Below are 25654 nucleotides of genomic sequence, written 5' to 3' on the forward strand. Positions count from 1 at the left end.
GATCTTCCCCTCGCCACTCTCACATGGTTGCTTTCTGGGCATAGCTAGAGAGTTACAGACAAGCAAAGTTGCATCAGTTTAACTACAGGTGTTATTTTAAAATCAGTTTAGTTAAATCAGTGCAGAAGGATGTGTGGCCACTCTTAAACTGATACAAACTTGGCTTGAAACAAATTTTAGCATATTTTAAGCAAAGGTTTAAGTTAAACTGAAATAAGCCATTATAAATACGTGTTTTGGCACTGATTTAAATGATTTTTAAACTGTTGTAAGTGAAACCAGTGCAAATTCTGTGTGTAGACAAGGAAGGGTAGTGGACACCCATCCTTATTGCAGTCTTTCATTCAGCATGCACAGTCGTTCTTCCTCAGAAGTGACAGGAAACCAACTAAGATCCAGCTCTTTAAGTCAGCACCACGATATTACCAGCAACCCCGTGGAGGTGTTTATATGGGGGGGGGAAAAGAACAATAATGCTGAATTGGTAACTTCAGGATTTTCCAACTTTTATGTCTGGTGATAATAAGAAAAAGTTAGAAGTTCCACGATTTTGTACCAAATTTAATCCTCTGAATGCTGCTTTTTGTGGTTTTTGGATGATGTCTATGGAGTGGGAAAGTTTTTTGTTCATTGCATTCTTAAGCTATAACAACATCTTTTCTATATATGGAGTCAAAAAGGATTCGTTTGGATGTAAATAAAGAGGCCACATGTTAACAGGTCAAGTTGTGTGCCTTGACAACTTGAACTGCTGGCTGTTCACACCCTGAAGCACTAGCTGTTAAGATTCAATAAAATCCTACTTAGGCTGTAAATTTCGTAACAGCTGTCTTACTGATGTTGGCTCCTTTGCAGTTCCAGGTACTGTAATAGGAGTAGTTCTACCCTTATGTGCATTAGTTATAATGGGTTAAAGTCTTCATTAGTTTTGTACTATGGACGGCTATCTAGATGCCTTTGTGATTATAAGAGTACCTTGTTTAAGTACTTAGAAGTTCGACTGACTTATCACACAGATTTCATTAACTGGCAATGTAACAATTTTTCTGTATGGATCAATTTAAAATGCAGTCAATGCAATAAAAGTTTTGTTAGTACTTAAAGATAACTCCAGCAACACAGGTTCATATTTTTCTTTAGCAAATTGAGAATTTAAAGTAATTTTAGTTACAGTAGTATCTCTTCCAACAAATGAATATTGTGCAACAAAAGACAAATGTCTATATGTTTTAGGGTTTTATTTTTTCATTTGTGTAAATAATTAGGAGGCTGGAGGCAAGAGTTCACCTATTTCTTTGTTACATTCATGATGCTAGTGTGATAACCAAGCCTCGTCTCTCTCTCTCTCTCTCTCTCTAGTTCTGTGAGCCAGCTTCTTTAAAGTATTATTTTTCATTATTGGATACCTATTATTGAGTATTGCCTATTACAAAATAACTGCTTTTGAACATTTATTGGTAATTTGTAGTGGCACCAGACATAGCATAAAAAAAGTTTGATTTAAATTAGAGCTGAAATGCCATGTTTGTAGTTATTAATGGTCACCTTACATAACCTGTTTCATCCTTCACCCCCAGCACAGCAGACCTTGTACCAGGTTTGTTTGCTTACCCTTCTTGACTTGATTTCGTAAGTGGAGGGGGGGCGAGGGAGGGGAGGGGAGGGGAGTACTGGGTATTTGAAAACCAAGCATAGCTCCTGTGAGATGACACACACTGGGTCTCAAAGAGCCTATGTTTTCAGTTCTGTGGCAAAGCTAGATGGTGCAATGATGTATTAAAGAACTAAATGCGAGGTTGTCCAGTAAATCATGTCAAAGGTAACTTTAGACATGCAGAACTTGGCTAAACCAGCTATGCCGCCTTGGGCTGAGGTCAGCCTTTTCATTAGAACAAATATGAAACTGAAGGTAATGAGTCAGTTACTTAGGAGTTATAAGCAAAATCTTCCTGGACAGTATAATTAGTGATTTTAGTGTTCCCATCTTCTTGCTGCACATATGCATGTGAAAGTAACATTGAGCTTTGAAGATTATTTTAAAGCTCTGAAATGTCATGGCATTTAAATCTGTCTTGTTCAGATTCCTTTTCAAGACCCACTTCTATCATGATGATGGGTATAAGACATCATCTAACTAACAGTGAAGTAGAAGGTCAGTTTGAGAAAGCGCTTGATGTTCTCTCTCTTCCCCTGCCCCAAATCTTCATTTGTCGTTTGTCATTTTAGATTCTGAGTTCTTTGTAGGTAGGTTTGTCTTTCGCTATTCTTTTGGATAGTGCCATTTCAGCCCATTGTAGGTGCTGTTGCTATATAGATAATAAAAAAGAAAATTACAGCTAATGCAGTGTATTAAAAAGGTTTGTTTCTCACTTCTCTGTGCTTTACTTTCCAATATTTTCCTCATTCAGTTATTTGATCACTTAACTATTTTGCCTAAGGCTACAGCCCTTTTACTGTTAATCACTCTGCGCGCTCTTCTACCCATAAGGTAGATTTTGCAGAAAAAGATATTGCAGAATTAGAGAGGTTCAGAGAAGGGCAACAAGAAATGATCAGGGACATGGAAAAAAGAGATTGAAAAGACTGTGATTGCTTACTCTAGAAAGCAGACTAATGAGAGGAGACATGATACAAGTATATAAAATAATGAATGATATAAAGAAGGTAGATCAGGAACTTCCCATTTCCCTGTTTCATTATATCAGAACAAGGAGACATTCAATGAAATTAAAAGGTAGCTAATTCAAAATTGATAAAAGGAAATACATATTTTGGCTTGCTACAGGAAATCATTGAGGCCAAAAACATAACAAGATTAATTTATATGGATATAAAGAATATCCAGATTTGTTTTCAAGATAAAAATGTTGGAAGAGATATTAAACCTCATGCTTCAGGGTTTGAGCCAACCTTTAACTACTAGGAGAACAGGATGAGGCCTAATGTCTGGGGTAGACATCCCACATTTACTTACTGCAGGGTTCTTATACCTTCCTATGATGCATTTGATACTGGCCCCTGTTAGAGATAAGACAGTAGACTAGATGGATCTCAGATCTGATCCAGTTTGGCTATTCCTGTGTTTCTTAACTGGCTATGACCTGGGGGAAGTCCTGCTCCCAGACTAGTGCACAGCCTAAAACACCTTCTCCAGCAGATGCAGTGAAGCAGAAACTGAAATGATGCTAGAATGTGAGCTAGACAATTGTATGGGTATGCCAACCCACGAGACTGCCAGCCAATTGGATCACTAGTTAGTGTCTCAGTGGTCCCATCGCTTTCAGCCTATTGTTGCCAAAGCATCCCTGCCTCATTGCAAAGTGGAAATTGTATTGTCCTTCTGAGAGCACAGAAAGTAGTTCTGCACTCATTTTGGTCCCTGCCCTGCTCCCACTGAATTAAGAGAAGTTCTGCCATTGACTTCCGTGTGCACAGGACTGAACCACTTGCCAACAAGAGGAATTATCTTTGTGTTCATATACCCATATTTAGCAAAATAATTATAACACAAAACTGCAAATTTTGGAAAATTAATGCAGAAAATGCTATAGCACCATCACTGGAAATTTAGTCACTTGTATTAACAGGAATTATAGTAGTGGCTCTAAAACTTTTGTACTGGTGACCCCTTTCACATAGCGAGCCTCTGAGTGCAACCCCCTCCTTATAAATTAAAAATATTTTTTTATATATTTAACACCATTATAAATGCTGGAGGGAAAGCGGAGTTTGAGGTGGAGGGTGACAGCTCGCGACCCCCCATGTAATAACCTTGCGACATCCTGAGGGGTCCCAACCCCCAGTTTGAGAACCCCTGAATTATAGAGATCTCTTGTAGACTCTCTGCTTACTTCTTCCACTCCCTGAGATAGCAGCATGCAAAAAAACCCAACCCTGTCCGTTCTCTCCTGAGATTCCTCATCTCTGTATATGGATCCTGGCCCAGAGAAGCATTTAGTTCCAAATTCATTAACCAGCTCTCTTCCTTTGGAAGGAAGAGTATCATTATGCCCACGTTGCAGACAGAGGAACTGAGACACAGAGAAAGGTGAAGTAATTTGCATGCACAGGCAAGGAGTCAGTGCCAGAACTGGGACTGAAACTCACTGTGACTTCCAGTCCAGTCTCATCTAATCCAATCTCAAGGGTTTTTCCCCCATTTTAAATTTATGCTTTCATTGCAGAGGAACTGAAAAGATTAATTTTCCATTTTGTTTTCTAAATTGAGTTCATTATCTTACCTATATCTGAAATTGATTCATTATTATTTCTCAGGATTTTGAATAAAATCTGTTTTTTTTTTCCTCAGTCCTTCATTTTTTAGCTAATTTGTACCAAAGATCTCTTAGGACCAAGTTTACTCTCTGAACTTTATGGCCAGCATGCGTACATATGAAAACAAGTTGAGTCACTGCCTGAATGTAGCTATTGGCAGTAAATCTAGAATACTTTCGAAATTCCATAGGCTGCCTCTATGGTGAAGTAAATACTATGACCCATTATCAAGGAAGTAATAGAAGAAACAAAGAGAGCCATTTAGGTGCATATTTACCCAGGTTTATAGCAGGCAATACCATGAGTGTGTATATTTCTGTCTCTGTTTAGATATTTCCTGCATCGCGAGAACCGGGGGAAAATGATCTATTAACTTAGTTAACCCAAGCTGAAATCAGATTACTAATAGCAAGGAATTGTTTACTATTAGATCATAAAAATAAACATTCAATATTCTGCACTCTCACATAGTGTCCTGCATTTTCAGTTTCTTCTAATGCAGCGGTTCTCAAACTGTGGGGTCATGTAGTAATATTTGTTGTCAGAAGGGGGTCACGGTGCAATGAAGTTTGAGAACCCCTGTTCTAATGATTCCCAAAGTTTAGCTCATAGTAGCACGATTGGTGAGACTGTCTATGATGCCTTAATATGGAAGGTTGATGTTTTTATTGATAAACACCAGGTTTAAATCGGATTTGTTTTGTTTGTTTTTTAAAAGGGGTTATTGAAATGTTTTACTTGTGAAAAAAATTAGACATTCATATAGGCCCACGTTTTCAAACTTTGCTGACTAAAGTCACGTTTCTTAGTCTGTATTTAGACATCTAATTAGATGTGGCTTGATTTTTCAGAGGTGGGTTCATGCTAAAGCCTGGAAATTTGCACGCAAACTGCAGATATGAAATATCCCAGTTTGCATATTCAAATATGCATTATCTTATTAAAATAACGAACCCAAATTGCATATATGCAGCACAAAAGCACATCACTGTTTGTTATATCATCCCAATTCCAATGATATTCCACCTTCCTCTCTGACTTTCAGCACCTTGTATGTCATTTCACCCCTATGTCTTTTCTACATATAATTTCAGAGGGGGAGGTAGAGAAGGAAAAAGTTGATGATGATGATTTAACTTTAGATTAGACTGGTGGGCTATGAAAGAGACTGAAGGGAGGAGGGAGAATGGATGGTGCAGAGCTTAAAAGGGTTGTGATGGGGCTGTGAAGGGTAGAATGTAGTGGGGGAGGCTGGGGCTGGGAGACAGAATTAGAGGGAATAGGCAGGAGTTGAGACTGAGTGACTGGGGAGGAGTGGGAAAGGTGAGACCAGGCGAAATTATAAATTTAATATCCACTTCAAGTGAATTTGTGATGTTGGGTTCTTTACCATATGATATGTATAGGGCTCCTCCAGCATCAAATTTTAGTCAATGAACAATCTCTCTAAAAAAGTCCTGGAGTGAGAGAGAAAATATTTAGGGACAAATTTTCAAGTAGGCCTCAGAAATTGCATTCAGGTATGTTTTGTGTGTATGCAAGTTAAGTAATTTAATTTTAAAAATAAACATCTGCATGCTCAAATACTTGTGTGTGCAAAATCTGCAACTTAATTTTTAGCACAAAACTTGAATCCTTGTTTACTTGGATATTGTATAATGTAAAAGAAACTGTTTTCCATAAGGATATTAAATATTAAAAATTGTCTTTTAGGTGAAAAAGAATGGACTGTCTCAGACAATCAGTCAGGAGGAAAGAAAGAGGCAAGAGGTATTCTTTAAGTAATAAATTTTTAATTGTTGATTATTTAGTAATATACAGCATGCCTGATTTGATATTTTGTGCACTTCCTTTATGTACCTGTCCATAAGGGGGACAACTTTAGTTGCATCCTAGTTCCATTCTCTGCTGCCCTATAAACTGAGCTGGATTTTCTCCCTCACTGTGACTCCTTTGTCATCACCAAGGGACAGTGAAACCAACTGGATCTCTCTAGCATGTGAAACTCCAGCTTGGTAGCTGGGATGACCCCTGTGCGCTCTTGGTGGTGTGGTTGAGGCAGGCTGTACTCCAGTGAACTCTAGCTGATGGATGATTCCCTAGAGGTCATAGCCAGTCAGCTCCTCTGCACTATGCTGGGGCAAGCATGGAACCAGCTCCAGAATCAGAGCGGCAGCTAGCGCCTTGTGTGTTATCACTTCCACCCTCTAGCAGAGAATATAGGCCATTATCTCTAGATTGTGTACACAAGATTTATAACCGTCTCCTTCTCTGCAACTCCTCCGTCCCCTTGGATTTCTTGTCTGCTCTCTGGAGGATTTTGATGTATTTCATTATTTATGGATGAGGAGAATCCCAAGAGACATGACACGTCACTGAACAAGCCAGAGATTCTCCTTCTGCCTGTTGTCATCTTAGTGGACACTTGTCCTACACCCTCTGTTTTTTTTTCACTTTTGGGCCTGGGAGAGAGGCCTCCTTTTCATCCCTTTGAATTCCTCAGGAGCCATCACTCCAGCTTCCCTGAAGTCAGATCTACATATACTTCCTCAGAGAGAGCAAGTCCTTTGTGCCTTTCAGGTTTAAAGCCTTTAGATTTAGCCAAAAGATGTCTTGCAAGCCTCCGGTTTTTGTGTTTTAGTGCTAGTGTTTCAGTAGAGGCAGCTTTTACAGGAATGGAAAAGAAGTAATCATAGGATGCAGCTATGCCTGCAGTTGGTGTTTTGTACACCATTCTCATTGTGAGTATAGTTAAAACTTAAAAGCCTATTTGTTAGGTAAATTTCTGTAACACACCATCAATATGGAAATTTTGGAAAAATTTATTTGTTTGCTGCTGTTGGGTGGGGTTTAACAGGAACAAGATTTTAAACTGAGGCACCACTTATAACTGTGATTAAAGTTAATATGCTAAGTCTTTGTGTATATTGTGTCCAAAGGAAATACTTATATAATTATGATGCTCTAAATAGTAATACTTTTTAATACATTCACTTCCCTTCAAACTATTATCGTTTTAATCTTGAATTCATGTACTTCTGCAAACTACATAAAACTGCAGTTCACGCCTGTTTGTTAATATTTTCATGAAGCACTCATTATCTATTGTGATACAGACATCTGCTCATGCTGATGCAATGCAAATCAAGTCTTTCAGACTTTTTTTCATAGAAAATCTCCTAAGTTGACTATAAAGTAGTAATTGGTAAATATGATCTCAATCTTTCTCTCTCCATTTCTGTTTACTGTTATTACTGCATATGTGAGCCTAAGATTATCTTGATTTGTTCTGTCTGTCATGCTAAGTGTTTTGGGTATAAAGTGGTATTATACCAAAACTTGTTTGCACTTGCAGTCATCACATAGCAGATATTAATAGCAAATTGGCTTTAGTTCTGACTTTCAAACACACTAGTATGGCCTTGCAATTCTCAAACTGGACGAAGTCAATGAGGGCTCTCATAAAAATCAGAAACAAAGAAGCTCCTCAATAATACAGTGAAGGCTAGGCTCGTGTGTTCCCCTATGTACAAAAATGCACAGATCAGAACAAATTAGTCATGGAACTCTGCAGCTCTCTTTAGGCGAATCTTGTCCTGGTGAGTGCAGCTGGAGGAAACGCAATGTAGCCAGGGTGAAGTTAGAAATACATGTGGTGAGCAAAGGAAAATGGCCAGAATGCTGTGTTCAGACACCCTTTGCCCCCTACATCAGCTATATAAGTATAGCTGACCAACTGCCATTGGCCGGCTAGCATCTGGCTATGTTCTGTACTCCTCTGGGGTGGAGGGATACATCAGTCTGGGATATAATGTTGTTTTAAGTGTCATTAACTTTATACATCTCCCTGTACTAAGACATGCACTTTTACAAGGATCATGCTGTTTAATGCAGCTGTTATATGGCTCCTGATACGTTCCTGGTCACATTCCTTTTTGTTCTGAGTCTGCTGGCTATACAGGTATCTTGTGGAGAGAACTGAGAATGGCTAGCTGTGGGGAGGGGACATCCCCCCACAGTCTGGCACCTGAGGCGCCCTCATGGTAAGGCCAGCCTTGCAGTATAGACATACCCTTTGTCTATTAGTCAGATTTGAAAAGGCTGCATCTTATCTTTCTTTTTTTGGCATTTTACATCTAAAAGTAACAGTAGTCACAAAATTTTAAACTTGTATTGGCAAACTTAGTCTGGATGATAAATTCTTCTGTTGTAATTTATACCATAACTCATCCAAAACAAAACAGTTGATTGTAAGTCTGTTTTTCCTACCGTGCAGGCTATATTTGAAGTAATATCATCTGAACATTCATACTTGCTGAGCTTGGAGATTCTGATCCGGATGTTTAAAAATTCCAAAGAACTGAGTTTAACAATGACCAAAACAGAAAACCACCATCTTTTCTCCAATATTGCTGATGTCTGTGAAGCGAGCAAAAAGTAAGTGTATTGTAAAGGACAAAACCCTTTTTTATTTTCATGAAATTCTGAGAGTGGTTGTTACCAGCAGAAATAAATTACTATGTGCACTATATTTCATTACTTTAGTAGGAAGCATCTTTACTTGATTTTTGTAATAATAGCAAGAAAAAAACAAATCTATTTTTCATTAAAACCAAATGGTCTCCAATGACAAATACAAAAGGTTGACATTTTATGCTTTAAAAAGAAAAAAAGACTAATGCATTCAGATGATAGATGGTCCCGTCATATTTTAAAACAGTAAAATACATTTTGCAGCAGTTCAGAATAAGTAAAATATAATAACTAAAGCCTAAAATTGTGGTATTTCAGTTACCTTTTTAATGATTGACAAGGAAATGAAGTTGTTCATTGTTTAAAAACAACCAAATACGTTTGAGAAGATGGATTCCATAACAGGTGTTGTCGAGTTATGGTATGTCACCAGTTATTAGCAACAGATTTATTGTTGCCTTACTATAACTCTGTGCCAAGAGGAAAAATGAGCTACTAAATAATACATTAAAACTTAATGGAAATCATTTTGGGAAGATGTCAAAACGGGGGTTAATCTTCTTGAATATTTTAAGGCATTAAATAAACATTCTTGTTTTTTAAAAAGGAGATAAAACTTTTGAAGTACTTAGAAATGTGAAATAAGAAATATCATGAGTGTAATTAAGTCAAACCAAAACAGCAGAAAAATATTTCAATGATTCTTTTTCCGTGAATTGATGAGGTGCTGCAGAAATGACTTCCATGTTTATCTTGCTTATATAGAACACATACAAATGTGTGTGTTTGGGTTGAGGAGGAGGGAGATTTTTTTGTTTGTTTGTTCATTCTTTAGTTCTTGGTCCAAATTTCGTCCTTATTAATTCTAGTCCTGCATGGAATGAAATGAAATCAGTACCAAATTAGTCCCTTTGTGTTTTGAGGTTGCCAAGAAGATTGATGACAAAACAGTGTACTATGGAGTTGGAAATGAATGCATAGCTATCTCTTTCTTTTTTCTATTAAACAATACATTTTCTTTTTTGCATTGTTTACTTGGTTTGGGGGCATGTATTGTGGGTCAGAATTTGAAAATCAGTATGCTACAGGTAAATTAGCCTCATTATACAACTTGAAATTCAATATAATTACTCTTTCCTTTTGTACCTAAAGCTCTGAAATCAAGTAGGCTCTTCTGAATAAAGTGTAGAATTTCTATCAGACTCTCTTTTCACTTTTTTAATTTCTGTACAAGCACCATATCCTCAAATCTGGTTTTCATCCAGACAAGTTTTTGGAGTTTTGACTCTTTCTGTCTAATTCTTTTTACCAAATGGATGTCCAGCTATATTATAAATATTTTTCTATCCAGCTACAGCTTTCTGGAAATTAACATTAAATGCAAATACTGGAGATCAGTTTTAAAACTTTATTTTGTATTTATTTTTTCAATAAATTTGAAGGAAATAATATGATACTAAAGAGCAAAGTACTGTGATAGAATGAACAGTATAAGAAGAGGGAAAAACATTCTGCGAGAAAGATACTGCTTTAAATAACAATTAAACTTCCATTTAGGGCCCAAACCTATAAGATGCTGAGTGCCTTCAGCTCCTGTTAACTTCAATGGGAGTTGAAGATACTTAGCACCTCTCAGGATTATGCCCTTAATCTTCCATTGTAGAAGCTCAGAATTATAACTTGGGCTCTAGTATTCCTTTACAACTAATCACTGACTGATATTATACTGGTATGAAGTGATAAGAGAAAAAAGACCTCTTTCTATCCCTGGAAGGTCATAGCATTTGAAGGGAATAGAAGAAGATTTTTGAATACTATTCCTATCTGCTGTCCTTTGAGGTTTGTTTCATATGGCTTCCCCACTGACTTCACTGAACTATTTGCAGTGTATAAAGTTAAGCACATAAAGTTTGCAGAATCAGGGACTTAGATTCTTCATTTGTGGGATATCAAATGTCATTTTCAATTCTTGAAGTCTCCTCTAACAGGAAACCTTTTTGCAGAAATAATCTGACCGTATTCCTTCCTTTTTTAAAGTAGAGTTTAGTTGTTACAGACAATATCCTAGATGTGCATGGTGCGTTACAGACAACTAAAATAATTCCAAGCCTCATGGAGGTTTTTAATCTGAACTAGGATAGAAGGGATGACAGTAATGGAGAGTGAAGACGGGGGAAAGAGAAGTTGTGAATTACAGTAGTAAGAAGTCATGGGATAACCTTATGTGTAATTGCATCTTGTTAGTGCCATTTTTTTCTTTAATACATTAAACATTTGGGATGCTGTCCAGAGTGAAGCTATCAATGGAAACAAGCATCAGATGGGTAACTAAAAAAACTGATAGTTAAAAAAAATGGTTTTTGACAACATCCAGAAGCCTATTTCCAATATTTTTTCAGGATTCAGACAACTTTTCCGTTGGGTTAAATGGACTTTGTTATTCAAACCAGAAAATCTGGTTGCTACTTGCTTTAATTGAAAGAGAAACTGAAACAGATCCTTCCTCCTTTGTGCTACTATAGCAATCTTTACCTGGAATAATGGCCCCTTGGGGGCTGGTGAAAGCCAGTGCAATGGGCCTTTGGGTGGAGATGGGCAAGTGGCATAATGTCAGCTCTGGCACCTCTCTTAATATGCGCAAAGTGTAGCTCTTGAAGATTGAGCCCTCTGCTTTCAAGCCAGAGGAACCATGTTTCGTGACTGTCACCCTAACTTCCATAGCTTGGATTTTACCAGTCTGAAAATCTAACTTTTAAAAAAAATCTATATTAGAGAGCGACTCCTTTAGTGAAGCAGTCCCATGATATGGATTGTATTTTCTGTATATTCTTGATGTGCAGCTTCTTGAGATTGTTGATCTTGCATCGTCAGGGTCCTACCATAATATTTGCAGGACTTAGGCTGTATCTTGAACAGGCTTTTATTCTGAGAGATACCTTTGTTCTTGTTAGCTTTTTCTAATGCTTTCCTCATCATAGTACAAACAGCAGAGAATTGTTTGCTTTTGTGGCTGTAGTGACTAGATGAGAAAATGCTTGAATGGAACTGGTCAGAAGTGCGTCTTGACAATTATTTAGATTTAATAGAACATATTCTTAATTAAATACCAGTTGTTGTTAATCAATTTGGGAAACTGACATACAGTAGCTAGAGGGGAGGAGTATATAAATACGGCTAAATATGTTAGAACACTGCATCTCTAGGGTACAGTGGTCTGCACTATCCAGTACAACTACAGGTGCCTTGTCTACATCCATTAGAACTTCCAGTTCTGGACAGGTGAAGAATTGTCTGCTACTTCCAAGGAAGTATGCAAAAACAAATTGCTTAGCAGTTCACTTCAAATTCAGGAGAACATGAAACACTGTTTTAACACATTCTAATTAGGCAGGTGGTGATAGATGCCCAGAAATGGGGGGAAATTGGAAATATAAGTTAATGTACTCTTAAAATTACCTGTTGGATTTAAAACACATTTGTTTTTATTATTAAACAGTTTATAACCAAAAATTGGAAAATAAAGCAGCCGAATCTAGGCTTTGAGGACTTTTAAACTAATTTTAATGAGAGTCTATTGAACTGTCCTAAATTCAGCAACAGTTTAATATTAGTCCTCAAATACTGGCTCTTGCAAATGCATTCTTTAATCAGTGAGTCACTGTTTACCTTTTGTTGAATGCTCATTGTACAACATTCCATTTCATGTGGTTATCTTTTTGGTAAAGTGCATAGTCACCCTACTGTTCTTGAACAGTGTCTGTGTATGCCATAGCACCTGTCTACAGAAAGCTGCATTGTCTTTGGAAAGGAACTTTCTTGGATAGATAGTCACCAGAGAAAGAAAGAAGTGCTAGATAAGCAGAGCTCATATAAAAACGATGTGTTTGCAGATCTTCAAATGGTTGCTAACATTCTGAAGTCTAATTTTGTTTCTTTTTTGGCCAGCTGTTCTAACTTTTATTTGTATTTATATTAAGACTTTTTTTTCCACTCATTTTCTTGTACTCTAAAAATGTCAGCATGTAATTTTTTCATGGAGTGTGTATGCATATGCTACACTTGTAGGTACATATGTAATTCTCAATCCAATTAATTTCTGTGGGGTTGTATTACTATAGTTTGTGCATTGTCCACAGTCTGGTGAGTGGGTACTACACTGGCTGACAGGCCTGAATTGCTATGTCCCAAATAAGTAAAAGAAATTAAAGCTTTTGCTGATTTTTCTCTTTTCTCTCCCTGGTTTCTAATGTGAAAGTCAGCAAACTGGATGAAGGATTCACACAAAAAGACCCCTCTCACCTTGCAGTCTATAATGTATTGATCCTCACAACACCCATCTGAGAGAGGGATTAGTACTCCTATTTTACAGATGGGAAACTGAGACACAGAGGCACTACGTGCCTTGCCCAAGGTCATACAGGAAGGCTATGGCAGAGCTGGGAACTGAACCCAGGTTTCCTGAATCTCAGGCTAGCACTCAACCATAGACCATCCTCCCACGTTTGCATTTGCTACCTTTCCCCTCTTCTTCTGTCCTTCATTTTGTATGTAGAAATTGCTATGGCTTGAATTTCTTCAGCATTTAAGGCTGCAGAGTTTGTAGGTCATATGGGGGAGAGACTCTCCCCACTCACCCTAGTGGATCTTATAACTTCTGCAGGCTCCTAGCCCCATTGACCTCACCTCCTGCTTCCCATTTATTTCAAGTATCCCAGTGAATTTTATGTGTGGTAGTATAGTTTCATATCCCCCAAGGTTGTGCTGTAGTATGATTTTATTTCTCAAAGTTTGAAACTGGAAGTGGCTAATGTATACATCAAGCACAATCTGGATTTTGGCTTAAATATAAGATGTGAGTGGACAAAATGATTTGAGAAAGCATGCTGCTGCCATAAGCTTAATAACTATTTGATTGGAATGTGTCTGTACACTTCAATATTTGGATTAATTTCCCCATAAAGCACAACACAGATATAGCATCTCTTTTCTAGTGATGTCTTAGTTTTACTCAATTTGTGGTAAATGGCACAAGTACATTTAAAAGTTTCTTGTCCCAAGCTGGGTAGGGTTAGATTCTGATATCCTTACTTCACAAGTAGTCCCAATGGAGCCAACAGGAGTAAGGAGCATCTTGACTAAGGATGTCAAAATCTGGCCCACAAAGATTGAATGTTTTGGTCTGAATTAGAACTCAGAGCCTGTCTAGGTAAGTCTTTTAGTCTAACGGCTTAGAGTGCGCTCACATTTGTGACTGATTGTTTTATCCTCGTTAAATAATACTGGATTCTAGTGAATTAGTAGTTTTATTAGTAAAGGCCTTGCAAATGAAAAAATGGCCCACCATTTATGGCTGATAATGGAATCTTTCATCTCTAGGTAACTGATCTGCAAGACCCCAGGTTGACGATTCTGAAAACCAATATTGTCTGATGGTTGTTTGGTAGAATAATATGCGTTGGTTATCTCTGTCTAGTTCTTAATGGACGGGTGTTCATGTTACAAAAACACACTTGCAATAGGTAGTAATTGGCCCCTGTTTTTGTTAGCTTAATACATAGCAACGATTTAGTTAGTCTAGAAACTTTCCTTTCCCTATGGACCATTCCTGTAGGGCACAGCATACTGGCATATCAGTGATCAAGTGTACACTGGGATCCAGTGTTAATCATCAGATTTTCTTATAACTAAATTCACTTAAACCATTTTAAATGAGAATTTTAAAGTGGTAGATGGAAAACTAAAGTTTTTAGCGGAATCTTTCTAATTCTTTTAAATAATTGTCTTCAAAGTAACTGGGGGGGGAGACAATGGAAAATAACAAACTGGCCTAAAATTATTTTATTTCTACTTGTCTGGAAAATCTAGTTAGTGGCTCAAGAATTTTTTTTGTAGTTTGGAGTGAAAAATGAATTAATTATTCCTTTCTTAGAACTTAAAGCATATTTTATTTCCCAAATTATGGGATTCTGTAAAACCATAGTGAGCAAGGTGCTTTGAAATACTGGCTTTCTGCAGCTTCATCTATGCAAACAAGCCCATGAAAAAGAATTTTGCAACTAAAACCTTTCTCTTAGTACATCCAAACTGTTTGACCTCCTTTTCAAAAGCTTCAAAGGTGGTGTAAAAACATTCTCCAGTTATGAAAATGTAGTAATTTCATACAGCTGTCCTATTTTACATGGTGTATTCTAACCAAACTTCCTTTAAAAAAAAAAATCTCAAATTGCATATTAGGATAATATCTGCAATTTGTTGGCTTCTGAGACAGGAAGGTAGCTACTGAAAAACAAATGCACTGGCAAAAATACTACCTTTAATGAAGATCGCATGGAGTTTATATCTGTTATCTTGACGTTGAGCATATTCAGTGGAAAAGCTCCCCAGAAATGTCAAGATAAGCTTCTAATAAATGACAAGACCATTCCTAATTGAACAAAGCTCTCTTTGTAACAGGTAGAAAACAGACAGCAAAGTCTGTCTCTGCATTTGGAAGCTTACTGACATTTCTCTCCTCAAAAAAGAAGGGTTGATTTGAATAACTTGTGTAGGGTACAATATGTACAGTCATATGTTTAGCTATAAAGTATTTTGCAAGATTACTTCAAAAAGCTAAAGTCTCATAAATATGTCTATTCACAAAGCATATACAGTATGTATAAAATCACATGAATTTTATCAAAATTCAGTGAGAGGTGGACTATCTTGAGAGAGAAGCTAATGGGGATGTAATAGGCTGATTTACTCTGAAGTAAAAGTTTGTGTAGCCTGAGAGTAAATCAGTTTTGCCAGTCAAATAAAGAACTTGAATCTCGATGCATTGAGCAAAAAGGGTCAGTTTCCCAAGAATCTGTCTTGGAAAGGAAAAGTCAAAAGGAAGTTATTTAAGCATGTTTGAAAACAGTTTATCCGACATCCCTAAACAACACATTTACAAGACTGTTGGGAGTTTTACTGTGGGGTTCCCTTTTCTCCCATTAATCCAACAAATGCTGAGAAACATATAGAATATCAAAAGGTTAGCGTTAATAGGGAAGAAAGACAAGGAAATAGAAAACACATTGATTCACAAAGTTGCTTAGACTATGCAATGCCTAATGATTTCATAGGTGTGTGGCTTGTGAGGAACCTAGCACACATTGGGAGCTTATGTTTCCTGAAGCATCTGGAACTGGCTTCTGTCGAAAGACTAACCGTTGGTCTGACTCAGAGTACGGCCATTCTTATGTTTATATATGTGTGTGTGTATGTGTATGTATATTGCATGTAAGACATACCTGTGTTGGGAACAGGTGGCTTTTCCATAGTACTGCTTTATAAATCGGACTAATGTATCTCTACTTGCCCATATCTTGATATTGTGCACTTTTTGCTTTTGCCATATAACACTCTTCCTGCTGGTGAATATTCATTCCTGTTATGTTCTCTTATTCTCATACTGTTGAGATGGTACATACTGACACGCTGGATTTAATCCTTTTTTATCTTTAGAAGTGGTGCTTCAATTTTGAATTGTTCGGAGTTTAGTTTTCTTAGTGAGACCAAAACACCCACTGGTTCTGTGTAATATATTAATGTATAGTAGAACATTTTAAAAATCGTTATTAGGCATTGGATGGCTCAGGTGAATGGTAATGAAAGAATTTTTCACAAATTCTGGATCACCAGTTTGAGTGCAATCTAAGACAACAGTGACTAACAGTCATTACCATCTGCTAACTCTACAGTGGCCTGAAATGAGTTGGTTGTCTCAGTCCAATTTATAGTGGACGGGTGTCTGTATCCCAGTTGTCATCTTTTTTAGCTATTTCTGCAGAAACAGGCCAAGTGTTGAACTGAATGCACATGGAGAATGAGCTACTCTCTCACCCCTCAAGCTGTTCCTTCTAAATCAAGTTGGAAGCACGCTGATAGGTAAAAACCAAAGTATTAGCGTTACCAATTTATGTTTAAAGATTTGAACTTGGGTTTTTCACATTGGACACAGTGGGTTAATCTGTAAGGGAAAATCTAATTCCTCAGCACTAGGTCTGAGTGAATGGGCTTTGAGAAAGAGGGTAGACAAACAGGGATGGGAGGGACAAAACCCTCCCATGTAATCTGGAAACAAGGTGTGAGAAGCACCTACTCAGCTGATTCGTGGCTGTTACTATTACAACTCATGAGTTGTTTTACAACTTGTAGTCTATTGCCAGTGGACCCAAGCCGTGTGTTGATTTGTTCACCGTACCCTATTACTCCCGAGTAGGAGATTTGGGCCAAACACAGAGTAAAACTGTGCAGAGATCTGCAGCAGAGTTTGGCTCAGCATTGCAGGGGTCAGCTGCATCTCCCCTTTGCAGTCCTTGCCTTTCCCAGAGTCCCCTTGTATCCTGCATTTTGCACCTTCTGTGGCTGACACCAGATTCCAAGGAGCCCAGAGACTTTACTCTAGAGCAGTGGTTTTCAACTTTTTTTAGGCTGCGTACTCCTTTCCAAATAATGTAGTCTACTGCGTACCCCAATCTGAGATAGGGCCATAATATAGCTATGATTAAATTGCCAAGCCTACTAAATAAAATGCCTTGTCCGCCATTGCAAGATTTTTTTTCTTGCGTACCCCCTGATGAGTTTGCGTACCCCAGTTTGAAAACTACTGCTCTAGAGCAGCAAGTTCCAGAGTATCGGTGTCCATTTCCTAGCTATGGTCCATGGATTTCTGTAGATGCCAGCACATGAATTTTAGCATTTGCAGTATCAATAACTATATCAACCATTCAGCACAAAATACACTTTCACTTCCTAAGAATGATTTTCTATGTGGCATTTAGGGCAATGATAGATGGTTAATGTAAACTCGAGGCAACTGGTGCTCTTTAGAGACGTTTAGGAGACACACAAGTGGCTAGAGAAAACATTTGTTGTTACTGTTTTGATAGGCGTTTCCCATAAAAGCCCTTTATTTGATCTCTCCTGTAATAACGTTTCTATATTCTGCTTGTTCAGTAGTTAGTCCATACATCTTGTCTCTCTTAAACTGGATCAGTAGCAAATCTAATACAGTGTAAAAGAAGTAACATGTATATTCCATAGAAAACTGTTTTCACCAGAGCCTTTAAGTGCCCCAAAGTCAAGAAATAGCAACGTTAATGCACATGTAATCTTAACTGCTCCATCCTAATGCATTTATGAGTTTTGAAGTATGTGATCACTGAGGCCTAACAGTATGTCTGAAGTGCTTGCCAAGGTAAGGGTTGTTCAATGCCCCCCTCCCCTTTTTTTTTAACTGCAAAAATAATCTTTGCAGCTTTTCTTAGATTAATCTAGCCCCTGTTAATATCGCTGTGTATTTTACCTCTGGCTCTTTCCCCATTCAGATAAATTGGCCTCAATTATGTGATAAACCTAAAACAGAGCATTAGTGAAATTTATCTGATTACCTAGCAACCCATCTATAGAAGCTTCTTCACTCCTGCTTTGATTGTCAGTATTCTTTGTGTGCTGTTATTCTTCTATTAAGAGTATTCTGACAAATGAATTCCCTCCATTTGTGCTCCTTTCTGAAAGATTTATGACTCTGGAGAATTGTATTCCATCAGTATGTCTTCCCTATAGAAATACAACACAGCTGGCACGTACCTCATTGCGCCACATATTTATGAGAAGAGTTTCACTATAGGAGCTCCCTTTGCAGTCTTCCCTTTTATATTGCGGATTTATTCTACACTCTTCTGTCAGATCTGTTGCCTAGGACTTCTATATGTCCCAGTTTTCTTTTGCCTCTAGGATCAAGTATGTTTAGAAGGGCTCACACTCAGTTCAGGTAGTCTTCTGTTTTTCCCAAGTGAATTAATAGTTCTTATCTTGCCTGATTCTTTATTACCTAACTTTTTATCTTTGATAATGTCAGTAAATTACCAATCTGCCTTTTTTTTTTTTTTTTTGCAACAGCTCCCTTAATGAGAAAACACACTTTCACACCTTTTTTTGTTAGCCCTCTAAAAAGATCGGTTGTATTAGTCTCCTATTTCTTTGTACTTATGTATCAACAAATAAGTTTAGCACCAGCAGTAATCTCAGAAATCTGAGTCATTCAAGCCATAAAACTGAAAATATTCCAGCAAAAAAGTTATGTCTCAGAGTAGTGTTAGGAATTATTTCTGATGACTTTTTACTTGGAACACCATGGCACTTGATGAGCAAGTATAGTTCAGTCCCCCACCCATAAGACAAAGTTGGAAAATGACTTAGACTCATAGACTTTAAGGTCAGAAGGGACCATTATGATCATCTAGTCTGACCTCCCGCATGATGCAGGCCACAAAAGCTGACCCACCCACTCCTGGAATAATTCTCTCCCTTGACTCAGCTGTTGAAGTCCCAAAATCATGATTTAAAGACTTCAAGTCGCAGAGAATCCTCCAGCAAGCGACCCCTGCCCCATGCTGCGGAGGAAAGCGAAAAACCTCTAGGGCCTCTGCCAATCTACCCTGGAGGAAAATTCCTTCCCGACCCCAAATATGGCGATCAGCAGAACCCCGAGCATGCGGGCAAGATTCTCCAGCCAGACCCACATTGACCATTGATACTAATTACCAGCGATGGCACGTTATTGACCTATTGACTAAAATCACGTTATCCCATCAAACCATCCCCTCCATAAACTTATCAAGCTTAATCTTAAAGCCACAGAGGTCTTTTGCCCCCACTGTTTCCCTCGGAAGGCTGTTCCAGAACTTCACCCCTCTGACGGTTAGAAACCGTCATCTAATTTCAAGCCTAAACTTCCCGACGGCCAGTTTATATCCATTTGTTCTCGTGTCCACATTAGTACTGAGCTGAAATAATTCCTCTCCCTCCCTGGTATTTATCCCTCTGATATATTTAAAGAGAGCAATCATATCCCCCCTCAGCCTCCTTTTGGTTAGGGTAAACAAACCGAGCTCCTCGAGTCTCCTTTCATAAGACAGGTTTTCCATTCCTCGGATCATCCTAGTGGCCCTTCTCTGTACCCGTTCCGTTCCTTAAAAGGTGCACTGCTAGAGATGGGTGGGGCAATATGCATTGTGCTTCCTTATGTGCTGATCTAGGGAGAGATTTTCAAAGGCACCAAGTGCAGTTGGGTGTCTAATTTCCATTGACTTTCAATGAGAATTAGTTGCCTAACTGCAGTTAATATCTTTGAAAATCTCCCCATTAGTCAGTAGTTCATTGCTCTTTTTCTGAGCAATAATAATTTAACAGATTCATTCCCAACCATCTTAAAATAAGGAATAAAAACAAATATTCAACATTACTGAACGCACTGTTGGACTTGCAACCCAGTAACCAGGAAAAAACGCTGTTTGTGGTGTACCTCCACATTAGATTTGACTAGCTCAGATTTGCTTGACCTTGAAACTTTTACATCCAACTGTCTAATGCGAATTGAATAATATAACGGTAACTGAGATGTTCATGGATGCTAAAATGTTAGAATGGAATAATTTATAGTTACAGATGCAGTTTTAAAACTATCTCAGCAGCAAATTTTGTTACAAATTCTGCTGCATTTAAAAATAAGATTTTTTCCCCCCTGCTTTTGCAATACCATCTTCAACAAAGTAAGTGTTAGTGGTCAGAGAAGGAACACGAGAACTGGCCAAAGAAAAGAAGTATTGATTTTATCAGTCTTTTTGTTTCTCCCTCAATAAGTTGCAAGTGGCAGTGTGCTATATTGGAAGTAAAACAGAGAGATACCAAGCTGTATGAGAAACCCATAATTCTCCCTTAATGCACAGTGGATGTAAGGAAAGAAAATTAAGGATCTTTGTTAGAGTATGCACAGTATACTTATATGACAAAAAGATTAAATGAATACAGTTGTCTGTAGCATAGTATCCGTTCAGTTCTGAATGATTATTAAGGATGTTTTAATTTGGTTGTTTGAACTGTAGCAATAATAGGGATTAAATATAACAGCTGCCGCTTAAATTCAACTGAAAATGGACCGCATGTAACATAGCTTTCTCTAGCTCCCGCATTCTCTGTGTGTACTGAACTTTTCAGCACCAGAGTGGTAGGTTACCACGTTACATTTTATTCTATGCAAACTGATGAGGCTTCTGTCTATCATAGTGTTTTCAAATTGCCCATAGGATCAAAGCTTTTTCTATGTAAAATAGAATGCCAGTAGCCCCTGCCTTTTCTCAGAGGTCCCGCCCTGCTCACTCCATCCCCCTCCTTCCGTCGCTCACTCTCCCCCCACCCTCACTCCCTTTCACTGGGCTCAGGCAGGGAGTTTGGGTGCAGGAGGGGGGCTCTGGGCTAGGGTAGGGAGTTGGGGTGCGGGAGGGGGTGAGGGATTCGGGCTCTGGCCAGGCGGTGCTTACCTCGGGCTGCTCCCAGTTGGCAGGTGCAGCGGGGCTAAGGCAGGCTCCCTGTCTTCCTTGGCTCCGCACCACTCCCGGAAGCGGCTGGCCGGGAACTGCGGCCAATGGGAGCTGCGGGGGCGGTGTGCAGAGACCCCCGTCCCCCCCTTCCTCTCTTGGGGCTGCAGAGATGTGCTGGCCGCTTCCGGGAGTGCAGTGGGGCCAGGGCAGGCAGGGAGCCTGCCTCAGCCCCGCCGGACTGTTAGCGCCTAAAATCTCCCGGTTTGACTGCAGTAGCCTCTCTGAGATAGAGCCCGATTCCGGGAGACTCCCAGCAAAACTGGGAGGTTTGGCAACCCTATAGCAACGTATTGAATCTGATGCAGTTGTTCAAACTTACTCTTGCTGTGGGCAGTATGTAGAATGGGGAATTTATTTCTCTGCATATATTTTATGGTAAATTTTGAAATAATTAGTAGGGAAATTTGACTTTTTTTATAGCTGAATCTCTTGATCAAAAATTCGAGGGCCTTGCTACAAGAATGAAGAGGATGCATTTGTTGATTAACGAATCAGGAGAAATGGTTGAACAGGTGGCCTTGATCTCTGCTGAGGGATCACAGTCTGATTTTGGAAAAGTACAAATGACCTTTTTTTGCATAAAAAGGCAAGTTTTTACTTACACACACACACGTGCGTGCATAGCTTGTAGAGTTATCAGGTTGTAGGTAAGTCTAGGAATAGATATGAGGCTATTGGGAAAATAGGGTAGCTGTGTGTGTACTGTTGGCTCCATTCATACAGCATTCTGTGAACTTCCACAATTGACATATTTTTTCTGCTGGCTCAGGAATTCATACTGAGTTGAAAATACCCTTCCCAGGTGGCTATGGCATGTTGTATTGTTCTGGGTCAGTTTCAATACTGGTCTGTGCATAGTGTTGTTTTTTTTGTTTTTTTTTAAATATGATTAAGTGTGTGATATTTTACAGAAACGGTTATCCTACTAGAGCCCCTAGTGTGGGAGGCTCATGTCGTATCAGTTATGTCATATAAGTAAGGCACCTTGGTACTGAAATCACTATAGCTTATTCTCCTAACTTTATGGGGAATGCAATCTCGTGCGCAGACAATGTCTTATTCAAAAATGCGACTGTGTACCTGCCACTGAAAGTGCGCAACAACTGTCGGCCCTGAGAAACCTTTTCCGCAATCATGTAGGTAGGACAATAAATAAAGAGGACCTTGAGGCGAGTCTGATGCTACTTAATGTCTTCTTCTAAAATCTGTCTGAGAGCTGGCTGGATCCGGGCACTTTGTCCTTCCCCCGATCTTTCTTTCAAATGCTATGTTAGTACTGCTGCCCTGCCTTCTGTGCAACCCCTACATGGACTCTGTAAAACACCATAATGACATGATTTGCGCTCTTGCACTTCGAACTTGCCTTTCCCTTATCCGGGAAGATGGACCTGTTATAGTAGTAGCACACAAGCTGGGGGAGAAGAGACCACTTCAGAATGTTGCATTGTCCTTGATTGCTCAGGATCATAGTGAAACATATACATGGTTATTCAGGCTGTAAAAAGCCACTTTTAGATTCGAAAAGTGGATTAGAGGAGCGGGGAGGAGATTTAAGTGACAAATTCCTGATATTTTTTCTGTGGCCGGCATCACTGGGCTCTTTGTTAATCATCAGTATTGATAGGTTGTGCTGAGGAGTGGTCTGGTTGGTCTCCCAGGGACTAAGCAGATGGTTAGTTTATGCTTGTGCATGGATCAGATTTTTTTGCTGTCATAACCCTTTTTGTAAATAGCAACACGTTTGGTTACTTCTCATGCACATGGCAAGGGAGTCAGAATTTCTCAATGCTGAGCTTTGATGTGAAAATCACAGGAGTTACAGAAGATATCCATCGTATTTTGGTGTCAGAGAGAGGAAAACACATCCTGTGATTGTTCCTCTCCTTCCCTCTATATTTGTCCTTTTGGTATGTTCATTTCTGTAACTCTCGTGGCGTGGTATAATGTGAACATAGCCTCGTTGCATCTGCGTATTGTCGGTATGTTTCACAAAATACAGCACTACTTTGTGTTTGTCACATCTAAGCAGCATTTCTTTCTGCCATATATGAGTATTCAGATGATTTTTCAGACACCTAGAAACATGCTATAGCTATACCTAAAAATAAAAAAGCTTAACATTGTTGAGTATGGGAAAGTCTTTGAAATGAAGATGCCTGTTGTGTGATGTCTATATAACTTACCCTGAAAATTTACATTTCCAATGGCACAAAATGGTCTATGGGGATCAGTGGCTATTAAATGAATCATGGTTTGTCTCTCTAGAATACACTGCATTGAACTGGATGCTATGAACACTTCATCACTATCTTAAGAATGTCACTGGAACAGTATATATTAACAGGGTTGCCATGGATGTTTTGATTGTTTTGGATTTTTGCCAGCACACTATAAATAATTAAAGACCATGGACTTAACTGTTAAGACAGTACTGGTGAAAATTAAGCTGACAGACTTTCGTTAATTTGTTTGACTACAGAATGAAAAGGTGGATTGTGCATAAATTTTCTTCTATTTATTTCTCTTCATAGTTGCATGGTTGGAATTGCCTATCAGCTTTGTAGTCCTTGGAGCTGGCAGGGTTTAAAAAAAAAAAAGGTGTATTACTATCCACTATTTTGATTGTGGTAGTTCCTGTAATGTGCTAGGCCCTTTCCAAACAAAGGTAGATGCACTTCTCTTTTAAGTCAGCCTTTTCTGCCCACTGTCCTGCTAAGAGCTGTGATTCTGGCATAACACAATAATTGTAAATACTTTTTGAACGTGAATGTTTTTACAGAATTGTAAATGTTAAAATTCCAGCCCTATTTCTCCCCGATTTCTATTGTATTTTTCTTGATACTTTTATTAGTTTTAAAAATTGTTAAATGATGTTGTAAAGAGAATATTGGGGTATGTTGTAGGCATTAAAGAGAATGTGAACTTTTGATTAAAAGTTTTAGTTTCTAGAGCAGGGGTAGGCAACCTGTGGCACGCGTGCCAAAGGCGGCACGCGAGCTGATTTTCTGTGGCACTCACACTGCCTGGGTCCTGGCCACTGGTCCGGGGGGCTCTGCATTTTAATTTAATTTTAAATGAAGCTTCTTAAACATTTTAAAAACCTTATTTATTTTACATACAACAATAGTTTAATTATATATTATCGACTTATAGAAAGAGATCTTTTAAAACCATTAAAATGTATTCCTGGCACGCGAAACCTTAAATTAAAGTGAATAAATGAAGACTCCGCACAGCACTTCTGAAAGGTTGCCGACCCCTGTTCTAGAGTGTTTTTCCGGTGCTGTCTTCATTGGTGCTATTTGGGGCCTGCAGTTATTTTTGGATTCTTTTATTTTATACTGCTTTATATCCAAGAAAGAGCTGGGCTTTACCGTGTTCCCACTCCACTGGATTTTTTTAGCTACTCTGATGGTGATATGTCAGTATCAGGGCAGCTATACAGTGAAATCTAGATTGTGGTCTGCTTTGGAAAAGCAGATAGGTAATTACAACTTTTAAAAAATATTCATAATCTAAAATAATTTAAGGTTGTAATTGGCATTCTGCACTTTTCAAGCTAGAACTCAAGTATGATTTTTGTGATAAGCTGATATTTGGAGTGACTGAGAAGCCTGATATAGGCTGAATTACATAAAACCTAAAGGAAATTAAATATAAGCATTGCAAGCAATAATAGACCATTCCAGATAGACGGAAAAAGTTTGGTACTATGCATAACTGCCTAAGTAACCTTATGCATGGTTTTGGTACTTCTATAGTGTATTTTTCTCCCTTTTTCATCTAGGAAAAGCCAGCTATTGTATGTTTCCTATAATTTTTAGCAGGGGTGGAAAAGGAAATGGTTTCTTAATGATTTGATCAGAAAAATGTGTTTTGCTATCTGATATCTGAAATATGGGTCCACTACATTTTAATACCAAAAGGGAAAAAATCATGTGTGTTTTGTACACAGAATAGGGAATGGTTTGCTTGCATGAAGATGCTGAGATTTAAATAGTAGGTGCCGTAGCATCTGTGATGGTATGAAACTGAGTATCTAGCATTAGAATGATGGGCAGACTTTGTTCTAATCAGTATTCTAAGTGCAGTAATACAGTGTGCTTTGCTTTGTTACAGAGCTATAAAATGTGAAGCATAACTTAGGGTGGGGGCTTCTTTCAAGTTTTTTTTTATAATAAATACCTATGGCTGCACTGGATGAGAATGCTTAATCTTACATGTTACACAAGATTGAGCTATTTTAGGCAGCTGTTATCATATTTTTGTTGCATTGAGGAAATAGCAGTTCTTCTACAATGACGAAATGCATTAAGATCTTAAACATCATAAGTACCACTTGTGTTTTTCTGGCACAAGCCTTGATGAATCCCAAATACAATGTGAATGTCACGTCCACATTAACATGTGAAGTTATGTAGTGCTTTCTAAAAAATAATCTTATGCTTTTTTCCAGCTTCAAAGGCAGATAATATTTTTTTTCAATGAGTTGGTAGTGC

At 38.3% G+C, this 25654-nt stretch overlaps 1 protein-coding gene across 2 annotated transcripts in view; it reads left to right on the forward strand.

The window, feature by feature from the left end:
* ARHGEF26 (Rho guanine nucleotide exchange factor 26) overlaps positions 1-25654 on the forward strand; it is a 115475-nt gene that overhangs the window by 12359 nt on the left and 77462 nt on the right. For both annotated transcript variants that reach the window (XM_026650166.2, XM_026650167.2), the window contains exons 5-6: positions 5989-6045; positions 8552-8712. In XM_026650166.2, the coding sequence (XP_026505951.1) occupies positions 5989-6045; positions 8552-8712 (218 nt within the window). The remainder of the gene's footprint in view (positions 1-5988; positions 6046-8551; positions 8713-25654) is intronic.

The sequence above is a fragment of the Terrapene carolina genome, unplaced genomic scaffold (genome assembly GCF_002925995.2).
Source record: "Terrapene carolina triunguis isolate 2854851 unplaced genomic scaffold, T_m_triunguis-2.0 Scaffold88, whole genome shotgun sequence".
NCBI lineage: Eukaryota > Metazoa > Chordata > Testudines > Emydidae > Terrapene > Terrapene triunguis.